Below are 19,760 nucleotides of genomic sequence, written 5' to 3' on the forward strand. Positions count from 1 at the left end.
TTGCTGTGGTCTAGGGCTCTTGTGAAGAGAAGTTTAATAATTAGGGAAAAAAAAAAAAAGAAAAAGATAGGATGTAGAATTTTTTCCAAGTCAACACGTATTCTATATCTAACCTTTAAACCCATTGCTATATGCCATTTTGCTAGTAAGGGATCCTGACATTATATTGGGCTTCAATTTTCAGGAAGTTCTGGATCACAGAGTGGTTCAACAATGGCAACGGAGGAATACTGGTATAGGATACTATTGACAGGTGTTATATGGCTGACAGGGAGCTATACAGGACATATGCCCAGGGTGCATGGTAATGTTTGGATATACTCATAGTGGCAACAATTAAAAACTACAGCTGGGGGGGTGGGTACTGGTTTCCTGGCCAGTGGTGCTCTGTCGTGGTCCCTAGGGGAGAAGCGACAGTCTCCCAGGTGCAGCGGCAAGGACCGGGAAGGAATGAGGGTCCAACAGTGAGCCCCTGACGCTAATGACTATGCTTGTGAGCTGATATGCCTGAAATGAGAACAAGGCCTAGAGCAGCATTGTGCCTGGGAATTTCCTCCTGACAGCCTTCATGTTACTCAAATGTGGCCAGTCTCGAAGCCAAACTCAGCATGTAAATCCAATGCCTTCCCCCCAGCGTGGGACATGACACCCAGGGATGAGCCTCCCTGGCACCAAGGGATCACTATCAACTACCAACTGATGATGCAACTGGAAAATGACCTTGAATGGAAGGTTCAATGCGGATCAGCAGAATATCCCTGTCTACATATAATAACATGACTTTAAAATGCTGTTTGACCTAATGTAAGGGGGAAATGGAAAGGAAAAATGAGTTTATATGGCTATGAGTCTCTAAAAAAGAGTCTGGAGGTTGTCAGAAGGATTGCCCTTATGCACACCTGAGTAGAGTCTAAGAGACAGATGAAGTAGATACAACCCCAGGTATTGGTTCCTTTGAGGGCTAAAGAGACCCACGGATGCTATGGTCATGGCAGATGGGGTTCACTCATGGCAGATGGCCCTTCTTTGGAGCTGGTGTTTCTGCATGATGGAACTGGACTCAGATGGGGTCTCTTTTCACAAGACTTTCACGCTACTTTACTGGAATTGTAGTTGGTGTTGGGGTTTAAGATATATTTAGGGGATTTGAATCTCTGGACTGACAATAGGATAGCCAGGCCCTGAGCCTCAACAGACTTCAGCTCCTACACTCTGATTTATTGGACTTACCCCACTCAGCTAAGATGGAGTTGAAGAAGGACAACCACCACACCATGGAGCCTAGAGTGCCTACAACTGAAAGCAGGAGGATTGCATCCAGTATCCATGTGGAATCTGAGCCTCCTCTTGACATAGAGGTGCAACGGACACAACCAATCCAGGTACACAGAGAAAGGTGGCATTGGTGTGGGAAAAGTGGCCATGGTGGCTGATAGGTATGGGGAATGGGAGGAAGAGATGAGATGTGGAGGTGTTTTTGGGACTTGGAGTTGCCCTGGATGGTGCTTCGGGGACAATCACCGGTCATTGTAAATCCTCCCAGGGCCCACTGGATGGAACGTGGGAGAGTATGGGCTATGATGTGGACCATTGACCATGAGGTGCAGAGATGCCCAGAGATGTACTTACCAAATGCACTGGATGTGTCATGATGAAGGGAGTGAGTGTTGCTGGGGGGGGAGGGGTGGGGTGGGGGTGGTGGGGTTGAATGGGACCTCATATTTTTTGAATGTGATATTTTTACAAAATGAATAAAATTAAAAAAAAATAAACTGTTGAATGTAATTAAAAAAAAAACTTAGTAGTTGGGGACTTGAAGGATGGGGAAGATACAGATTGACTGAGAACAAAGAGGACAATATAATAAGGCAGTTTAACAGCAGAACTAAGGAGCAGATTGGAAATGAGTGTAGAATATGAGCAGAGAGTTTGTGTGGGCACTACCCACAGCAGAGGAGGCACGTTGTGGGAATCAAGGATGGAGCTGCAGAGACAGGCACAGCAGATCCAGACACAGAAGACTCTGATACTGTCAGAAAGCAAAAACCCATCGCAAAAATACTGCTCCTCTAAACCAATCACTGTAAGTGTGGAATCCTCGATTATTTTATGAGGCCAGTGGTAGTAGTCCATAGCACAGTACTTCCTAGGACCATTGTGAATTTGAACTCCTGAAAGGAGAGGAGGGTAGTCCTTCAAATGATTACACCAAGTGCAGATCTGAAGAGCCAAAAGGACTTTTTTTCATTGTAGAAACTGTGATAACATTGATATATATGATTACCTTTATGGAGAGGGTGGGATTTGGGGAACTGCAGGGGGATTTTTACTTTTTACTTTCTATAATGAAATGAAAGAACAGTGGGATAGAGGACAGTAAAAGAAACGTCAAATCAAGCTAATTGAGAGTGGGCGAGCTTATTACTGGAATCCAGAAATACAATAGGGAAAAGAATATAGCAAATACATTTGAGGCAAGAACTGAGGCAATGGAATGCAGGAGGGATTGTTTGATGGTCAAATACGAATTTATTGAAATGGGACTAAAGTTTAAAAGAGAAGGGAAGATGGAAAGAATTTGAGAGCTTTCCCTTCAGATATTATATGGGAAATATCATTTGTATGCAGCATTTGTAGGCATGCACTTATTTATCCTATAATAGAGGGTCAAGAGCTGAGGTATTCACTAATGTTTCACAAAAGAGGTTCATTTGAACCTGCCTTACAGGGTTGTTATAAAGATTAAGTAAGTCCCTGCATAAAAACACTTATCTCAGTATGTGAACATAGCGAACCCTCAGCAAAGCTTAAATTATATCCTTGGGGACTGCTCACAGAAGTGGTTAGATGAAAATAAATGAAAGGAGGTCACAGGTTTAAATAGGATAGTTTACTGCAAGAAAAAGTAGGAAAGAGAACACTAAGAAGGAAGAAATGTTTAAAAGCACGAAATTCAAAAGTGAGAGGAAGGCAAATGAAGTTGGTCATGTATGCCATTCATCTTCCCAAATTACGGGCTATATTCACAGCATGTGCTGTGTAATGCTGTTGATGATTGCCAATAAAGTGGCCACTGTAGAAAAGATTTGTAAATCTATACCAGATGGGTAATTCAATTATATCTACCTCTCATCAATTCCATATTCCTTTCTCTGGCAGCTCTACTAGCATTTCAAGTAATCCTAGCAAAAACAACACCTGATTTTTCTCTCCATGTGCTTTTTCCTACTCAACTTTTCCTTTAGTCCTTAAATCCTTTTCTTAAGCTTCTCTTTCTTTCCTTTTCTGTCTACATTCAAAGAACTGGTATTGCTGCTATTTCTCCATGCTATTGTCACAAACTATTATTTCCTTTTCCTTCAAAACATAAATCCTTAAATGAAATCATTAAACTAATGCGAGGAAGCTTTATGTAGTACAGTATTGCTCTTATTAAGAGACAGAGCATAAGTAGGAAAGTAGTAAGCAGTAGTAAGTAGAAAAATGAACATATTTTCCTGGGAAAATTTCTTACCTTTTTGCCATTTCCTCATGATTTTTAGATATTTCTGCCATCATTTTACTTTGTGAGGGTAATCTCTTTAGTCCTAAGGAGAAAAGTTAAATTTCAAGTATAAAATTAGAGGAATAATAATTCTATTAACAATTAGTATGCTTTGGAAAATTTAGAGAACTATACGTATTTTCTGTCCTCAAGGAACTTATATTTCACTTAACCCTCTCTTCCCTCACTCCTACTAGTACCAGTATACTGATATTAACATCTGTAGTTTATTCTGTTTTGTCCTTGGTAAATATTTCTCCTACCTGATTTCAAACCAATACTTACTGCTTACCTAGTATAATCTTTCAACTGGAAAATGAAATATATACACGAAGAAATGATAAATGGCCTTAAAAGTTTATGATAAATGTGGTGCAAAGTAAAAGGCGGGGTATGGAGAAACATATCCAGACTTGTACTTTTAATAACAAGAGGCTCTCTGTTACAGAGAGAAGGAAATAAAATATGCTCTCAATCACATTTTACACCTAAAGTCCTATCAAAGTTAAGCCTTACTTTCTGAACTTTTTAACTTGATGAAGGCTGGGGGTAAGGCCAAGAATAAGTTAGAAGACCCAGTTTTGACAGATAAAATTTAATCACTGATGTAAACAGTTCCAGTAGTAGGAATTTAATACCAAGGACATGGTTGGACAAAGATAAAGTAATATTTAAAGCAGTTTAAGCTTAAACAATTAGCTTTATGCACAGATTTCTACGTGCTATGCCATGGAGAGACTTTGAGTTTACACCCCATCCCCAAAGTGTTAATCCATAAAATTCTGGTTCGTAGAAATTCAAAATGGGAATATATCAGTTACAAACCTTCTCTCTACAAATACTCCAGTCAAGTGGTTATCTCATTACTGCTTAAACTTCTCTGGTTATGGGGATCTCATTACCCTCTGAGTAGAGTATTTGGTTGTGTAGTTAATGGAGTGCTACTCTCTTTATCAACTCCAATATCTGCCTCTGTGAAACTAACACTTTTGTTCTGCCTTCTGGAACCACAGAAAATAATCTTAACATATAATAGCCCTTGAAACATTGACAACTGTCATAACTTCTTTAGTCTTCCCAATATTGTACTAAACAGCACTAGTTCTCCATATGAGAGGTTTTACATTCTCTGTCATACTGGTGCCATGTGTTTTCTCTTTTTAACCATGAGAATTATTAGTTTTATTCATAAGCTGATGAGAAAGCATTGAAATGCTTCATTTGCGATTAGTTAGCAGGCTTCTGAGATGCTTAAGAAACATATTTTGTCCATCGATCAGCTGCTGCCACCACAACATAGGGCTTGGTTGAGCTGGACGATAGGGACAGGCCAGGAAGCAGGCAATCAGAAAATACATAAGAAGAGTCAAGTGAAAACTCAGAAATAAGTCACTGGTGCTACAGTGACTGTGCCCCTGAAGGAACTCTTGAGCCTACCTAGGGAACGCTTGCAGAAATGCAGTAGTCCTGCACCTGGCCCAAAAAAGAATGGGAAGAGTGTGTGCAGAATGGTCTCAAGCTGAAAAAATAAGAGGAAAAAAAAAAAAAAAGCAGAAAGACCTGTCACTTTTGATGGGAAAACAGAAGATTACTTTCCTGATCTAATGAAATGGGCCCTGGAAAATGAAGCTTCTATTGAGGGTTTTGAAATGGTTAACTTCAAAGAAGAGGGCTTTGGTTTGAGAGGAATAAGAAATATTATGACAGAAGAATTATTTCTATGGATTCCACAAAAATTAGTAATGACTGTTGAATCTGCCAAGATCAGTGTTGCGGGCCCTTATATTCTCAAGACCGAATTCTTCAAGCCATGGGGATTACCACACTGGTCTTTCACCTCTGTGTGAACAAGCCAGTCCTAAGTCTTTTTGGCAGCCCTACATTCAGAGCCTCCCCTGTAAATACAACACCCCTTCCTACTCTGAAGAAGATGAAATTTGATATCTTATTCAGCACAGCTATACATGCCTTCAGCCAGTATAAAAACATAGCTCGATGGTATGCCCATTTCGATGACATTATCCAGACCATACTCATGCCAACAAACTGCCCTTTCAAGGATTTTTAGTTTGAGCACTACATGGGGGCAGTCTCTTCTGTTACGATGTGGCAGAACCGAATCCCCACAGAGGATGGATCCCAAGTGACCCTGGCACCGATTCCTCCATGGGACATGTATAATCACACCAACGGACTGATCACTGCCTACACCTCGAGGACCTCGAGCTGTGAGGGTTTGACTCTGCACGACTTTAGGGCTGGGGAGCAGATTTTCATTTGTGTTAAGGCAGGGTTCTTCACCAGGGATCACAGACCCCATGAAAGATTTCCAGGGGTCCATTATCTTGAATCGAAAATTCAAAAAATCATTATTCTTGTGGGGATGTGTTGGTGCAAGTGTGATATATTTTTTAAATAATACACAGTAGAGTGTGGACTTAGTATGATTTTTATTTTGATGTAGTGTGTTCTGAGTGCAGTGGATAACTGCCTGCAAAAAGGTTGGTAATGATGGTGGAGATAGTTGTATAACCTTGTGGGAAAATTTGGATTTCTAAATGTTTGCCAAAAATGATCATTTCAACAGATGTTGAACCATGTTAGGTTATTAGGTATTGAAATTATGGTAAAGTTGTAAAACATAATTTTGAATAATCCTAAAATTTTATTTAAGGACATACTGATATCGAGTCATAAAATTTATCTGCCAATAATTTATGAGAATTTATTGTTAGCACCTCACTGGCAAAGGGGTCCATGGAACAAAAAAGGTAAGAACTCCTGAGTTAAAGCAAGGAAGTGGGTTCACTGTTCTAGAAAATGGTCCAATATTTTCTTGACAAGAGACCATTGTTTTGAGAAATCAGAAGAAGGCAAAATGGGGCTTGGTAAGGGAAAGGACAGTCCAGGGAAAGGGAAAGGCTGAGTTGGGCAGGCATGAAAAAATGACAGAAAGTAATCATAAGGGTTTAACATTTGGCACGGTAAAGGTAGATTGCAGGGAAAGAAATGCAGGAAATTTGTAGGTAGATAAGAGATGCCATGCATAGAATGAAAAGCTCTAGATGACCAGTTGGAATTTTGGTACAGTTATAGGAACTTTCCTGAAGATTCTTTCCTTCCAGGTGTTAGAAGACAGCTGGAGGAATCAGCACTATGCTTCTACTAGCATAGGAAGCTGGACTCTCTGCCATTTGTCCAGGTAGTTTTCCCTATGCTTCTCTGATCCCGTAGCAGGAATGCATACTCTTCCAGATACTCATTTTCTCTGTGTCTCTCAACAGTTTGCTTGGTCCTGTAAAACAGTCCCAGTTGTTTAAAGTGTACTAAAATACTGCAGTCGGTTTTAATCCATTCTTCTCTTCTTAACTGACCCAGTTAAAAGATCCATTTAATATGAAAAAATGAAGCCAGTCTAATGGTTTGCTTGCATTTGATTGCTGGTCCAGTGCTCTGAAGGAGTAGGTGATCTACTGGAGAGGACTGGAAGGAGTTCAGAAATGAGAGAAATTTGGGAAAATTTGGAAAAAGTTTTTGAACTTTCAACTCTTAACACCATTTCCTCCTTTTCCCTGTATCTCAAAGATCTTCACTAGCAAAGAGAAAGAACTCTAAATAGTTTTAATGAAACATTAGTAACGATAGCAACTTTTATTATAACAACCACAGAATCAAATATTTTCTTTAGAAGAAACTTTAATGTTCATCTGGTTTCTCCCTATTCTAAGTCTTGAATCTACTCATACCCACTGACTATTTGGTATCCTCTTTCTGTTCCATTTGAATTCCACACAATTTCAGAGGCAGTCCATTCCATCTTGAAGGGCACTGACTGGTAGGAAAAAAAAAGTTTTTGTTTCCTTGTTTGTTGTTACGTTGAGCTGAAATCTTCACTCAATATTTCACTCCCTTCTGATTCAACCTCATGAAATTATAGTGGGGAAATCTAATTCTTCATGCATGGGACGTACTTTCAAATATTTGAAAAGAACAATCATATGTCTCTGAACATTATCTTCTCCAGGTAAACATCTCTAGATCTTTCAGTTCTATTTCAAATGACATATTTTCAAATCTCTTAGCCATTCTGTTCTCTTTCCATTTAAAGCACTCTAGTTTCACCTTTTTTTTTTTCCACCTCAGTGATATAATTTCTTCCATTGCTAGAGTCACAACAGTTCTATAGCAGAATACCAGAAAGTCAACTCTAATCCATATTTTATTCCTCCATCCTGAGGACCCTGGGATGGCAATGCCAACTCCGCCTCTCAATTGAGAGGGGGCTTTGATCCCACTCAGCGGGTGGATGGGACTCTCATGCCCACAGTTGTAGACTCTCTTGGTTTCTTGGTGTGGTGATTGTCCATCCTCAACTCGCTGTCAGCTGACCTGGATAAGACCAATGAACTGGAGAGTAGGTGCTACAACACTGTTGAGACTCAGGGCCCAGCTGGCACACGGACAGCCCAGAGATTCAAGTCTCCTGGCTATATACCAACCCCAGCGCCAACCTAAGGGACAAAGAGGCATGTGTAGAGAAGTCACATCTGAGTCCAACTCCATCACATTCAGGAGCACAGATTCCAAAGTAGGCCTCACTGGCAAGGCACTGAACTCTAGAGCCATCTGCCATGACCTTAGGACCTGGGTGTCTCTGTAGCCCCCAGGAGCACTACTACCTGGGGTTGTATCTACTTTGGCTGTCTCTGAGATCCTGCTGAGATGTGCATAAGCATGACCTAGTTTCACTTTAAAAATAAGTCTCAGGGGAAGCAGCTGTGGCTCAATCAGATGAGCTCCCATCTACCATATGGGAGGCTCTCGGTTTGCATCCCGAGGACTCCTTGTGAAGGCAGTCTCGCCTGCAGATGCTATGGAGCACTGCCCGGTCCACTGACACCATGGAGAGCTGACTTAGCAAGGTTCTGCAACGAAAAAAAAAAAGGGAGACATGCAAGAACACAGAAGAGTCTGCAGCAAATGGACACAGAGAGCAGTCAGCAAGCAAGTCGCAAGGGGAAATAAATACAGACACAGAAGAACGTCAGCAAAAAGAGCAGACAGCACACAAAAAACCACAAAGCAGGCAGGGGGGGATAATTGGAAAAAAAAAAGTCTCGGATATGGTCTGACCAGGCTAAACAATACAGAATTCTTCTAAGACGTTATATGTTTTTTTAACGATGCTAGATATATAAGCATTTTGGAAGCGATGTCATACTGCTGAATCAGATCAAGCCTTTTATTCCAAACCCCAAAGTCCTTTTCTCATGCACTCCTAGCCAAAATAGAAAAAAGCGAAGTGTGTGTGTTGGGTGGTGGAGGAGAGGGGCGGAATGAGGATTTGAGAGGTTGAATCTACTACAAATTGGTTTAGTCTTCAACTGATTTTGGGCTGATATTAAGTCATTTAATTTCTATATTGAAATTCTCTATCTTTAATGAAATAAGATGCAATTATTTTACTTCACAAATATATATATTAAAGCAGTGGTTTCTACTTTGAAATATACATCAGAATCACCAGGGAACATTTTTCTCAAAGATCTTATGACCACCCTGCCCCAGACTTACTAAAAGAGTGTCACCCAAGGGGGTCAGGGCAGGCATACTTTGAAAAAATTTCCCAGATGATTCTGATATGTCCACAGTTATGAAACTACTTCTTTAGGTTCACTCAAAAATTAATTTTCAAGTAGTAACTTTGTGCCAGGCTCTGCTATAATCATACACATGCTCCTTAACAAGCAAGTGCATAAATAGAATCAAACACACCGGCAAGCAATTAAGTAATCAACTTGCATGGTCACTTACCTTTAAACACCTGAGTGACCCAGCGTCCCTGGATCTCTGAAATGGGCATAATGGCTCCCAAGGGCTGGACTAAGCCTATGATTGCAAGAGTTGGCTTTTCCAGGTTTGGAGGGAAGACATTTTTATATAGGGATGTCTTGTTTTTGACCACTTTGACAGTGTCATCAAGAAAAGGAAAGGCAAAGCTATAGCCCGTGGCAAAGATAACGGCATCAATGTCATCCTCCCGGGAGCCATCTTCAAATATGGCAGCTGTCTCTGTGAACTCCTTCACATTTCCTTTCACCTTCACCAAGCCAGAAATTATACGATTTGGCAGATCATCATTTACTGTTGGATGCTGACTTAGTGCTCTGTGAATGGTGATAAAGAACAAGAAAAGGACAAATGTGAGAGATCAAGAAAGAGAAATCAGTACTACGTAAACAAAACTCTACTTTGGTGGAGGTAGTTAAACAACATTCCAATGGTCTCAGTCTATCCATGAAACATGAGAAAGGTGTAGTGTATACCACCTTGGCACTGATCAGCTTCTCAGAACAAAAGTCAAGAAAAAAAGAGATGACAAGGGTGCACTCACTCGGATGCAACCATGCCAAATGAGTTTATATGGCTAAGAGTCTTCAAAAAAGAGTCAGGAGGTCATGAGAGGGGTCACACTTAAATGCCTGCCTCAGCAGGATCCCAGACACAGCCAAAGTAGATACAACCCCAGGTACTGGCACTCCTGAGAGCTATGGAAATACACAGTTCTATGATCATTGCAGTTGGCTCTGGAGTTCTGTGCTTTGTCAGTGGGCCCTACCTTGGAATTTGTGTTCCTGAGTGTGATGGAGTTGAACTCAAATCTGATCTTTCTACACATGCCTCTGCTGTCACTTCCACTGAACCCTGTGGTTGGTGCTGGGGTTAGTGTATACCCAGGAGACTTCAATCTCTGGACTAGCCATGTGGCAGCTGGGCCTTGAGCCTCAGCAGAGTTGCAGCTCCTACTCTTAGTTTGTTGGACTCACAAGGGTCAGCTAACAGGAAGGTGAAGATGGTCAACCACCACAGAGAACCGAGAGTGCCTACAACTCCAAGCAGGAGAATCACATCCATCAACCATGTGGGATCTAAGCCCCCTCTCAATATAGAGGTGGAGTGGACATCACCAACCCAGGGTCCATAGGATGGAGGAATAAAATATGGATTAAAGTGAACTTACTAGTATTCTACTATAGAACTTTTGTGACTCTAGCAATGGAAGAAATTTTATTATAGATGTGGAGACAGTGGCTATGGTAATTGCTGAGGGCAGGGAGAGAGAAGAAGAGATGTGATGTGGGGGCATGTTTGGGACTTGGAGTTGTCCTAAATGATATTGCAGGGAAAGATGTTGGACATTATATATCCTGCCATAACTCACTGAATGTACTGGGGAAGAGTGTCAACTACAATGTAAACTATAATCCATGCAGTGTAGCAGTGCTCCAGAATGTATTCACCAAATGTAATGATTGTGCCACAATGATGAAAGAGGTTGTTGATGTGGGAGGAGTGGGCGGGTGGGGTGTGGGGTATGTGGTAACCTCTTAAATTTTTTAATGTAACATTTTTTGCAATCTATGTATCTTTAAAAAATAAGAGAACTTAAAAAAATGTAAAAAGAAAAGTCTTATTTGAGCAATGCATGTATGGTTTCTCAAGGAACAAGAATGTTCTCAGGAATATAAGTCCAATAGTTCTTGTCTACATTTCAAGAAGTTTGGCAGAACTGGACTATCAACATTCTATGATTCACTTTTCTAGTTGTAAAGGCCCAGGAGCTAAACCTAGGCTGTCATTTTCCAAACTGTATAATAAATTACATGTGTATGGCAATTTACAGTTTATAAATTGCTTTGGTATGCATTAACTTATTTGACTCTCATACAAACCCTATGAAGGAGGTACAAGAGATGTCCGATCCAAGTTTTATAGATGAGGAAACTGAGGCTTAGAGAAGTTAAATAACTTGTCCAAGGTTAAAAAGCCTAAGAACTTTGAATTCATATCACAATGGTTTTCTCTGAACACCTTTGGGATCTTTTGGGGCCTGTTAAATAGTGTTTCATTGGGACAGCATAGGAAAAGGGTGCCAAAAAAGAAGGCAGAGGGACGGATGTGGCTCAAGCAGTTTGGCACCTGCTGCCCACATCAGAGGTTCTTGGTTCCATTCCTGGTGCCTCCTAAAAACAAACAAACAAACAAGGAAGGAAACGAAAGGGCCAGCTCAGGGGAGCAGATGAGTCTCGGTGGTTGAATGTGGGCCTCCCATGTACGAGGTCCTGGGTTCCAGTGTCTTGTATGCTTCTAAAAAGCAGTTTGGGTCCTTGGATCCTAAGTTCATAGGCTCTCAGATCATCAGCTCATCATGCTCAGCTGCCCTAGCTTCAGGAACATGCCATGTTTAAACAATTACTGGTTTGCTCTTTTAGTTATGCTTTGGATTTAATCTTTAGGTATAGATTCAGTTCTGCATCCCAAACTCATGATTTCATCTTTCTTTCCAAAACTACTCCTTTTCACTAACTGTACCTGCCTGATGAACCTGGAAATGTATTCTGAAATCACTCTTCCACATGTGCCATGTAGTTCAGCCATAGCAGACTACGTGCAGGTTCCAGAGCATAATATGTTTTGCTACTTAAAGACTGTACTTGTTATTGGAATGCTGCTCCTCTATCTTATTTGTTTGGCTATCCCCTAATGTTCAATTAAAATTTGTTTTGAAACTACCAAAGAAATAGAAGTTAAATAATTGAGTGAGGGTAGTGGGTTTTAGTTTAGTGGTTGACAGCCTGCTTCCCATGTATGAGGTACCAGTTCAATTCCCAGTGCCTCCTAAGAAAAAGAAAATTGAGTAAAAGGTTGTTGGGGAACACAGGCACAAAGTATCACCCCAATGAGTAATTTCAAAGGGGAAAAAATTTCTTTACAGTGGAGGAAGCTGGTAGATAACCTTTTTCCAAGTGATCAAATTTAACATCATTTAATATGGGATGAACTGATCACTATGTACCTCCTGTATGAGCCACCAAGAAGGTCAAAACATCACCTATGTAGCATTTGTGCATAACATATTTAACCTGAATATAAGCATGGAGAAACAACTATGCAAGTCCAAATCGAGAGCCTTTCTGCAAAGCAAGTGGCTTAGTATCTTCAAAATATGACCATGTCGAAGGAAAAGATAAAGAATTATTCCAGATTTAAAAGATTAAATAGATAAGGCAATGAAATGTAATGGTGTGTTACCTGACAGAATCCTGGATTGAAAAAAGAAATATAAAGAAAATTATTGGGACAGCTGGGGAAATCTGAATATGCCAATATACTAAATTGTATTGTATTGTATGAATATTAAAAATTTCAAGTACAATAATTGTATTACAGCTATTAGGAGACTGTTCTTTTTCTTGGACAATATATGAAGAACTACTTGGAGTAAAGTATATTAATGGTTCACCTTATTCTCAAATGGTACAGAAAAATATATGGACGTATATGTGCATAGATAATATGTATTTATGGATCTCTTTTCAGAGAGAGGGAGTAATAAAGAAGGCAAATATAGCAAAATGCTAATAATAGCTGAACCTAGGTAGAGGGTAAATAGGTGATCACAGTATTTACTGTTCATACAACTTCTTTGTAGATCTGAACATTTCCAAAAAAAGAAGTTTGAAGAATACAAATCACTTAAAATCAGACCTCTGGAAATGCTTTCACAATTACCTACCTGGGTATGTGAGGGCTCCCACCTTTATATTCACTTAGCAGTATATGTATTTCATCATATTTTGTTGTCTTTCTTCTCATTAGGATATTTATGGAAAGATCCCTTTCTAGAGCCTGCCATTTATTAGTTGTGTGACCCTGAGCAAATTACTTAGTTTCTCTAAGTCTATATCTGCAAAATGGAGAGATTAATACTACCAGGGTATAGGACTATTTTGAGAATTAAAAGAGATAATGCATGTAATTCATTTCTCACTGTGCTAAATGTCATACGGTTGTCATATAGTAATTCCTCTATAGGGTAAAGTATTATTACTGGTATTAGTATTTGTATTATGTCTTTTATCTCTGTATTCTCATGCCCGGTATAATGCCTGATTCATAAAGGCACTCAGTGTTTGTTAGATGAATAAATGAAGAATGCGCTGCTTTCTGTTACTATTTTGTTATTGTACATCGTGTGAAAAGAACTGATTCCTGGGGGAATGAGAAAATGCTAAATGACGGGGAATCATAAACCATAAACCTATAGGCCTATAGATTTTGGACTTAACGTAGTGGAATAAGGGAGGAACCTGATTTCAGATTCTGTGGATTTTCCTCATGTGTGGGTAGAGGTAGCTCTGCTATTAGTCTATACGAACAGCCCTTATTTTTTCCCCTTGGCCATTTCCTCCCCATTCCCAACCTGGGAACGTACCTGTGTTTAGGCTTCAGGCCAAACATTTCATGGTCAAATCTTTGGTTCAACGTTTTTTCTAGATAAATGTTTGATAATGATTGACCTACAATCTTTGAGAGAAAATATTTAAGTCGAGAAGAAAACAATACGTCAGCGGGATATCCATAGTCCCCTATACGGTTCATGATCCAAGCTCCTCTCCTGGTGCTGAGGAATACCTAGGGCATGGGGAAAAAAACTGTTTGCTTTTGCCACTCTATGGCTTATAAACCATTCAAAACCACCCCATCTTTTTCAAAATTACGCTCAAACTCTTTAGCCTGACTTTTTAGCCTTTGCACACTCAATTTTTGTCTCTTGCTATATTCTTCCCTGACCATGTCTTCCCCAAATACATCTAGATCTGATCCACCACTGCATTTCTGTTTAATGCCACTACACCTGCCTAGAAAGCCTCCTTTGCCCTAAATTCTCCAAAACCTATTCCTTCTCAAGATCCAGATTGTTTGCCTCCTCCAAGAAGATGCCTCTGACCATTCCAGCTTCCAGTTTTCTCTCCATCCTCTGAACATCTCTGGCACTTATGGAAGGGTAAGTTCCATAAGCAAGTGGAAACAATTGGAAATTAATCTAAACCTCTCAGTCCTTTTGCATTTGCCATTGTATTATTACAACAAACCATTACTTAGCATTATATTGATGTTATACTTTTTACACTTTTGTTGTCTGTCTCTCCAAATTGTTTTCTGAAGAGGGGAGGTATTACCTACACATCTTTAATCTCACCATCACTTCCACTAACTGAGAATTACATCCAATAATCAGTACGCTAGGTTCTTTTTCTCTATTCTTAATCAACATTCCAGCCTCTTGAGGAAAGTATTCTTATCCCCGTTTTACAAATGTGAGGCATCGAGAGGATGAATGACTTGTGTGAGATTCTACTGACAATAAATGGTAGAGCTGAAATTCCAACCATACTTGAATGACTGCAAAGTCTGTGCTTAAGATATTGTTTTCACTGACTGAGTAATGGAAAAAAATAAGATTGCCAGTAGAACAACAGAAAGCCAGTCAGTCTCTCTGAGGCTGCTGGCTAACGTCTACTTTCAGAGCTGATGATGGTTTGATGTACTTGTGGTTAATTACCTGATTAAAAATATGCATTTCACCACAGTACAAAACAGTCTAGAGATAGCTTCCAGAGCTGAAAGTTGTATAAGTAGTTTGCTTCATGGTCTTTTGTCTATGCTCTGATATAGAAACCTGAGCTATCTACAGGGGGTGCTCTCTTACTTCATGTTTCTTTAATCAGGAATATATAGTCCCACCAAAAAGACTTTAAGTGCTATCATAATTTAGCACAATTCAAAGAGTAGTCACTGTCTTAGGAATCAGACAGTTCTGTGTGCTGGCTGTATAACCTTGACAAGTAATATAAATGCTCAGAGCCTAATTTAAAAGGTTCCTGATTTATAAAATAGTAACCATGATGCAGAAATCACAGGGTTGTTGTGATAATTAAATATTATGTTTGTAATGGTTATGGTACTTGGTAAATGGTTCAGGTCTATCATACCTCTTATTTCATTTGTCTAATGTATACCTTGTTTTAAGCAAACAGAATATTTAAAATCTGGATATAAGAAAAATGTAAGGGAAATTGTTTGACAAAAAAGGGATGTTTCTTCCAAAACATTATACCACAGCCATCTTCAATATAGCAAGCTTCCTTGGTAAGCTAAAACCGAGTCCATATGCAAGTCCAATTTAACAAACAACTTATCAGAAATATATTTAACATGTAAAATAAAGTGTTAGAACCAAAAGTGTTAGAATTGAGTTTCTTCAACTTGCATCAGTGGGGTGCCTTAATGTTGCCCTCCTTGAAGACAGTTTTATTCTGCATTTTCCCAGGCATTCTCCACACGCAGCTGTCTTAACACACAGGCACAGCTACCTCATCTCCACCCACTCGGGCTGCTTTGCTCTCTGGCAGTTTGTAATTCCTTGGTGCCTTAGAAGGGACCATCTGACAAGGTGATGGTATTGAAGAGGGTCCTGCTGTGGACCCCACTACATACCTTGCACATCTAATACCCACATCATGCTTTTGCCCTTGTTTTTTTCCTATCCATTGCATGATAAATGCTTGTCAAATTAATTAATGGAATAATATATAAAATCACTTTTGTGGTGATAAATGAAGATAGTACTGAGAGGAAGCTTTGTTGGAATAAAGTTGCTGGAAGTGGGTCATTCAATAAATATTGGCATTCAGGTTCTTATTTTTAAAAAGGATTTAAAGCCCAAGTGTGGAGAAACAGAGCTTAATTAGAGTTACTGAAGAACAACTGGGTATATATTTATTGCCAGTAAAGTTATGATTCAATAAAGACATGAGTAACAATATATGTATATATATGATACACACTACATGTAATATATAGTGTATTAGTTCTCTAGGGAAACAGAACTGATAAGAGAGACAAAGATGTTTTCTTCCTAGTTCAAAATCTCCAATACAAAAAATAAAAATAAAAATATGCAAAACAAGACGAAACAAAACAACGAGGAGCTAGAAATTGCTTTAGAATCAATGCCATTCTTTGTGACCTAACTGTATGCCAAGGCTGGAGATTGCTGATTGTATGTGGATGTATTTCTTTGGAAAGATTAGATTGCTTCTGTTTCCCATTTGGGGAGTAAAGAGTAAAAATACAACAAAACCTTTCATGACAATGGTGTGCTTCCCTTCATGTAAGCCCATGATATTTACTCCGACCATCCTACCCTCTGAGTGCCGCATTCTAACTAGTTCTCCCAGTAATTACTTTGTTTTCTTGAAAGCCAGTGGCACACTCTGAGGAAATGACTGGTTGGGACTATCAGCACAGTCTATGACCATGAACGATTTCCTTAGTGGGAGACAAGCTGAATGAATGGAAACCTAACTGGTAACCTTGGCTCCATTAGCCTCAGGCATAATATTAACAATAAAGGGATGGAACCAAGCTCTACATTTGTCATTTATACCCATGGCTTGTGTGCGGCCATCCACAGCCCCACCTGCAGCTTACTGGATGATGCCTGACCAGGGAGAAGTAAAGGGACTAATTCACTGATTCAAACCTGCTTGGCTGTGTGGCTGATCTCCACTGCCAGATCCCCTCCAGAGTTCCCAATACCAATTACAATGACTCTCTTTCCAGTGAATATCTCTGGGTTCTTATAGTCCCGACTGTGGAGGTACAGCCCTTTGAACTTCTCAATTCCTGCAAGAAGCGGAAAAAATAAGTGTTGGGTAATGGTTTCTCTGACAGGTATTTATCAAAGCACTCATTTTGGGTAGTGTTTATATAGAGGTTAAGCATGTATTATACATTACACTTTCCTTTCACTCAGCTAGTCACTTGCCTTTCAATTCTGCCTATTGTCTTTTCACATAGCCTCAAAGAAACTTGCGGTTCCTTATCAGAAAAAGTCTACTTAACTCAGGATCCAAACTGCCTCAAAAACCTCCTTTCTCTTTTATTCTTCTATCCCCTTAAAAATCTCCCATTCCAATTAAGAGTATAGCTTTATATGCATATGTTATTTTTTTTCAAAATGCTACATCAGGCCAAAGACTGTAAATAAATTTTTTCAAGCTTTCATTTATCTCTTTGAAACCCAACGTTTCTATTTGTTTCCTTGATTGCTGAAAAATCCCTTATCCAACCTAATGCTGATCAATAACTCCACATTCTTTCTTTTGTTCCTTAGAAAACCTAAAGTCATAGTGAAACTAAATAGACCTCTATTTAATCTACAGAATTACCGTTATCTCTAATACCCAAAAACAGCAGTAGTATAAAGATACCCCAGCATCACTCAGGGGCAAGTCTTATTTCATCCTGAGGAGTCTTATTCCCAATCCTCAGGGGTCAGCCCGCAGGCATGGTTCAAGGAGCTTCTTCCTGGTAGGCTACTCACCAGGGAAGCTTTCCAGGGGTAGGTGAGCATCAGTGTGATGGCCAGTGCAAACCATAACCCCATCGAAGACATCCACCTCCTTTTTCCCTTCACACTCAGTGACCACGTCCCATTGGCCTGAAGTGGAGAAATCAGGCCGCATCTTCACACTGCACACAGTGGTCTGAAAGGAAAAGGGATGGTTACAGGGGACTGTAACCACAGATGACTGCGGACACCTTCCCCGACACGACTGTCCTCCCAGAGTGTTACACAAAGGGCCGAAACCACAGGCACCATCACAGGGATGTTTGATTTTCATACTCTGTGAATAAGAACTTTTTTTTAGCCAAGGTCAGAGTGAGAAAACTTCACCAGGAGGTCTAACTAAAATAGAGTTGTCGGGCTAGTGCTGCTCTCTCCTCTGCTTCTGGAAGAGTGCATTGTGCCCCATGGCACTGTCCTACCCACTGTACCCCTGGAATAAAGCTGGGCTTCTCCATGCACTAAATGCCACCCTTGCTCCTGACATCCTGAGAACATCCTCTGTTCCTACCCCAAGCCTGTTCTTACTGGCTAGTCTTATGTATGTGTCTGCTAGAGGGCTCCCATCCCTGGTACAGTGGAAAAACATTTCAGTGTCTAATACTTTTTGTCAATGCCCATTAACAATAACTGTAAAAATGACTATGAAACAGGAGAGTATAACCTTTAGCCTCTTTTTTTTTTTTTTTTTTTTTTTTAATAATACAGGTTACTCAACCTACCTAGAATGTGTTCCTGTGTACTTATCGGGCCATATGACCATAATATTCTGGTAGACTAATAGGGACTCCCAATTTTGCTTGCCCAAGCCATCCTGCCTTATTTATAATTTCTCTATATAATTTTTTTTCCCAAAAAGATTCATTTATTTTTTAATTTGCATTTTCCTCTCCCCCCACCAAGATGTGTCCCTTGTCTCTTTGCTTGCTGTTTCTGCTCATCTTCTCTAGGAGACACCAGACCCAGGACCTCCCATGTAGAAGGCAAGTGTCCAATCTTCTGAGCCACATCAGCTCCCCTATAATGTTCTTGCTTTTATCAAGGTTGCTGCCTCTGCCTGTATCACACTGTTCCTTTGGCAGGTTGTCATTCACACTTCAGCTTGTACATCATCTCCTCTCTCTGCCTGGTACCTCATGCCCTAATGGGTTAAGCATTCCTCCTCTAAGCTGCAATGTATAGGTCTCTATGATGCTTATCACTATTATTTTTATTGTATTTATTATACAATAAATACGTTCTCTTATTTTTCTAGTCTTCCTGACTAGACTGTGTACTTACTGATTTTTATATTTTGATCTTTGCACCTTCACTGCTTAGCATGGTAATAAACTTGCTCAGCAAGTGTTGCTTAAACAAGTAAAGAAGAGCACCACTGGACTCTTCTTTGGAAATTCTGACAGTAATAAAATTATTATTTCATTATTTTTGCTAAACAACAGGAGAAGACATGATATAGCAAAATGATCAGAAGACAGATTTGGATTTTTTTGTCAGTTGTCAGAAATATTGTCCTTTTATGGCCACAATTAAGAATGACAGAAAATCCATGGAAGTCTTTAGAGCAGGAAAGAAACTTTGAAGTAATCTAGTCCAATCAGCTTGTTTTACAAACAAGGAAATTAAAACTAATCAAGGGAAGAGGATGTGGCTCAAGCGATTGAGTGCCTCTCTCTCACATGGGAGGTCCTAGGTTTGGTTCCTGGTTTCTCCTAAAGAGAAGATGAGCAAACACAGAAAGCACACAGCAAATGGACACAGAGAGCAGACAGCAATTATAAACAGCGAGGGTGGGTGGGGAGGATAAATAAATAAATCTTTAAAAAAAACAAAAGTAATAGAAGTTGAGTAATTTTCCCCAGTCATAAGTTAATTAATGGGAGACCAAGGACCAAAATTCAGAGTTTTGTTTCCCCATTCAATGTTCTATGTTAGAGTTAACTTCTTTGCTTTCTCAAT

The 19,760-nt window shown here is 39.7% G+C and overlaps 1 protein-coding gene and 1 pseudogene across 2 annotated transcripts in view; one reads left to right on the plus strand and one right to left on the minus strand.

Annotated features, from left to right (window-relative positions):
- The window catches only part of LOC131280870 (flavin-containing monooxygenase 5-like), a 37,255-nt gene that overhangs the window by 8,583 nt on the left and 8,912 nt on the right, over window positions 1-19,760 (minus strand). For both annotated transcript variants that reach the window (XM_058309578.2, XM_058309579.2), the window contains exons 4-8: window positions 17,778-17,940; window positions 16,935-17,077; window positions 13,821-14,020; window positions 9,359-9,711; window positions 3,515-3,587 (exon numbers count right to left, since the gene is read on the minus strand). In XM_058309578.2, the coding sequence (XP_058165561.1) occupies window positions 3,515-3,587; window positions 9,359-9,711; window positions 13,821-14,020; window positions 16,935-17,077; window positions 17,778-17,940 (932 nt within the window). The remainder of the gene's footprint in view (window positions 1-3,514; window positions 3,588-9,358; window positions 9,712-13,820; window positions 14,021-16,934; window positions 17,078-17,777; window positions 17,941-19,760) is intronic.
- Window positions 4,401-5,963, plus strand: LOC139436332 (actin-histidine N-methyltransferase-like; annotated as a pseudogene).

Source organism: Dasypus novemcinctus, chromosome 13 (assembly GCF_030445035.2).
Source record: "Dasypus novemcinctus isolate mDasNov1 chromosome 13, mDasNov1.1.hap2, whole genome shotgun sequence".
Lineage (NCBI taxonomy): Eukaryota > Metazoa > Chordata > Mammalia > Cingulata > Dasypodidae > Dasypus > Dasypus novemcinctus.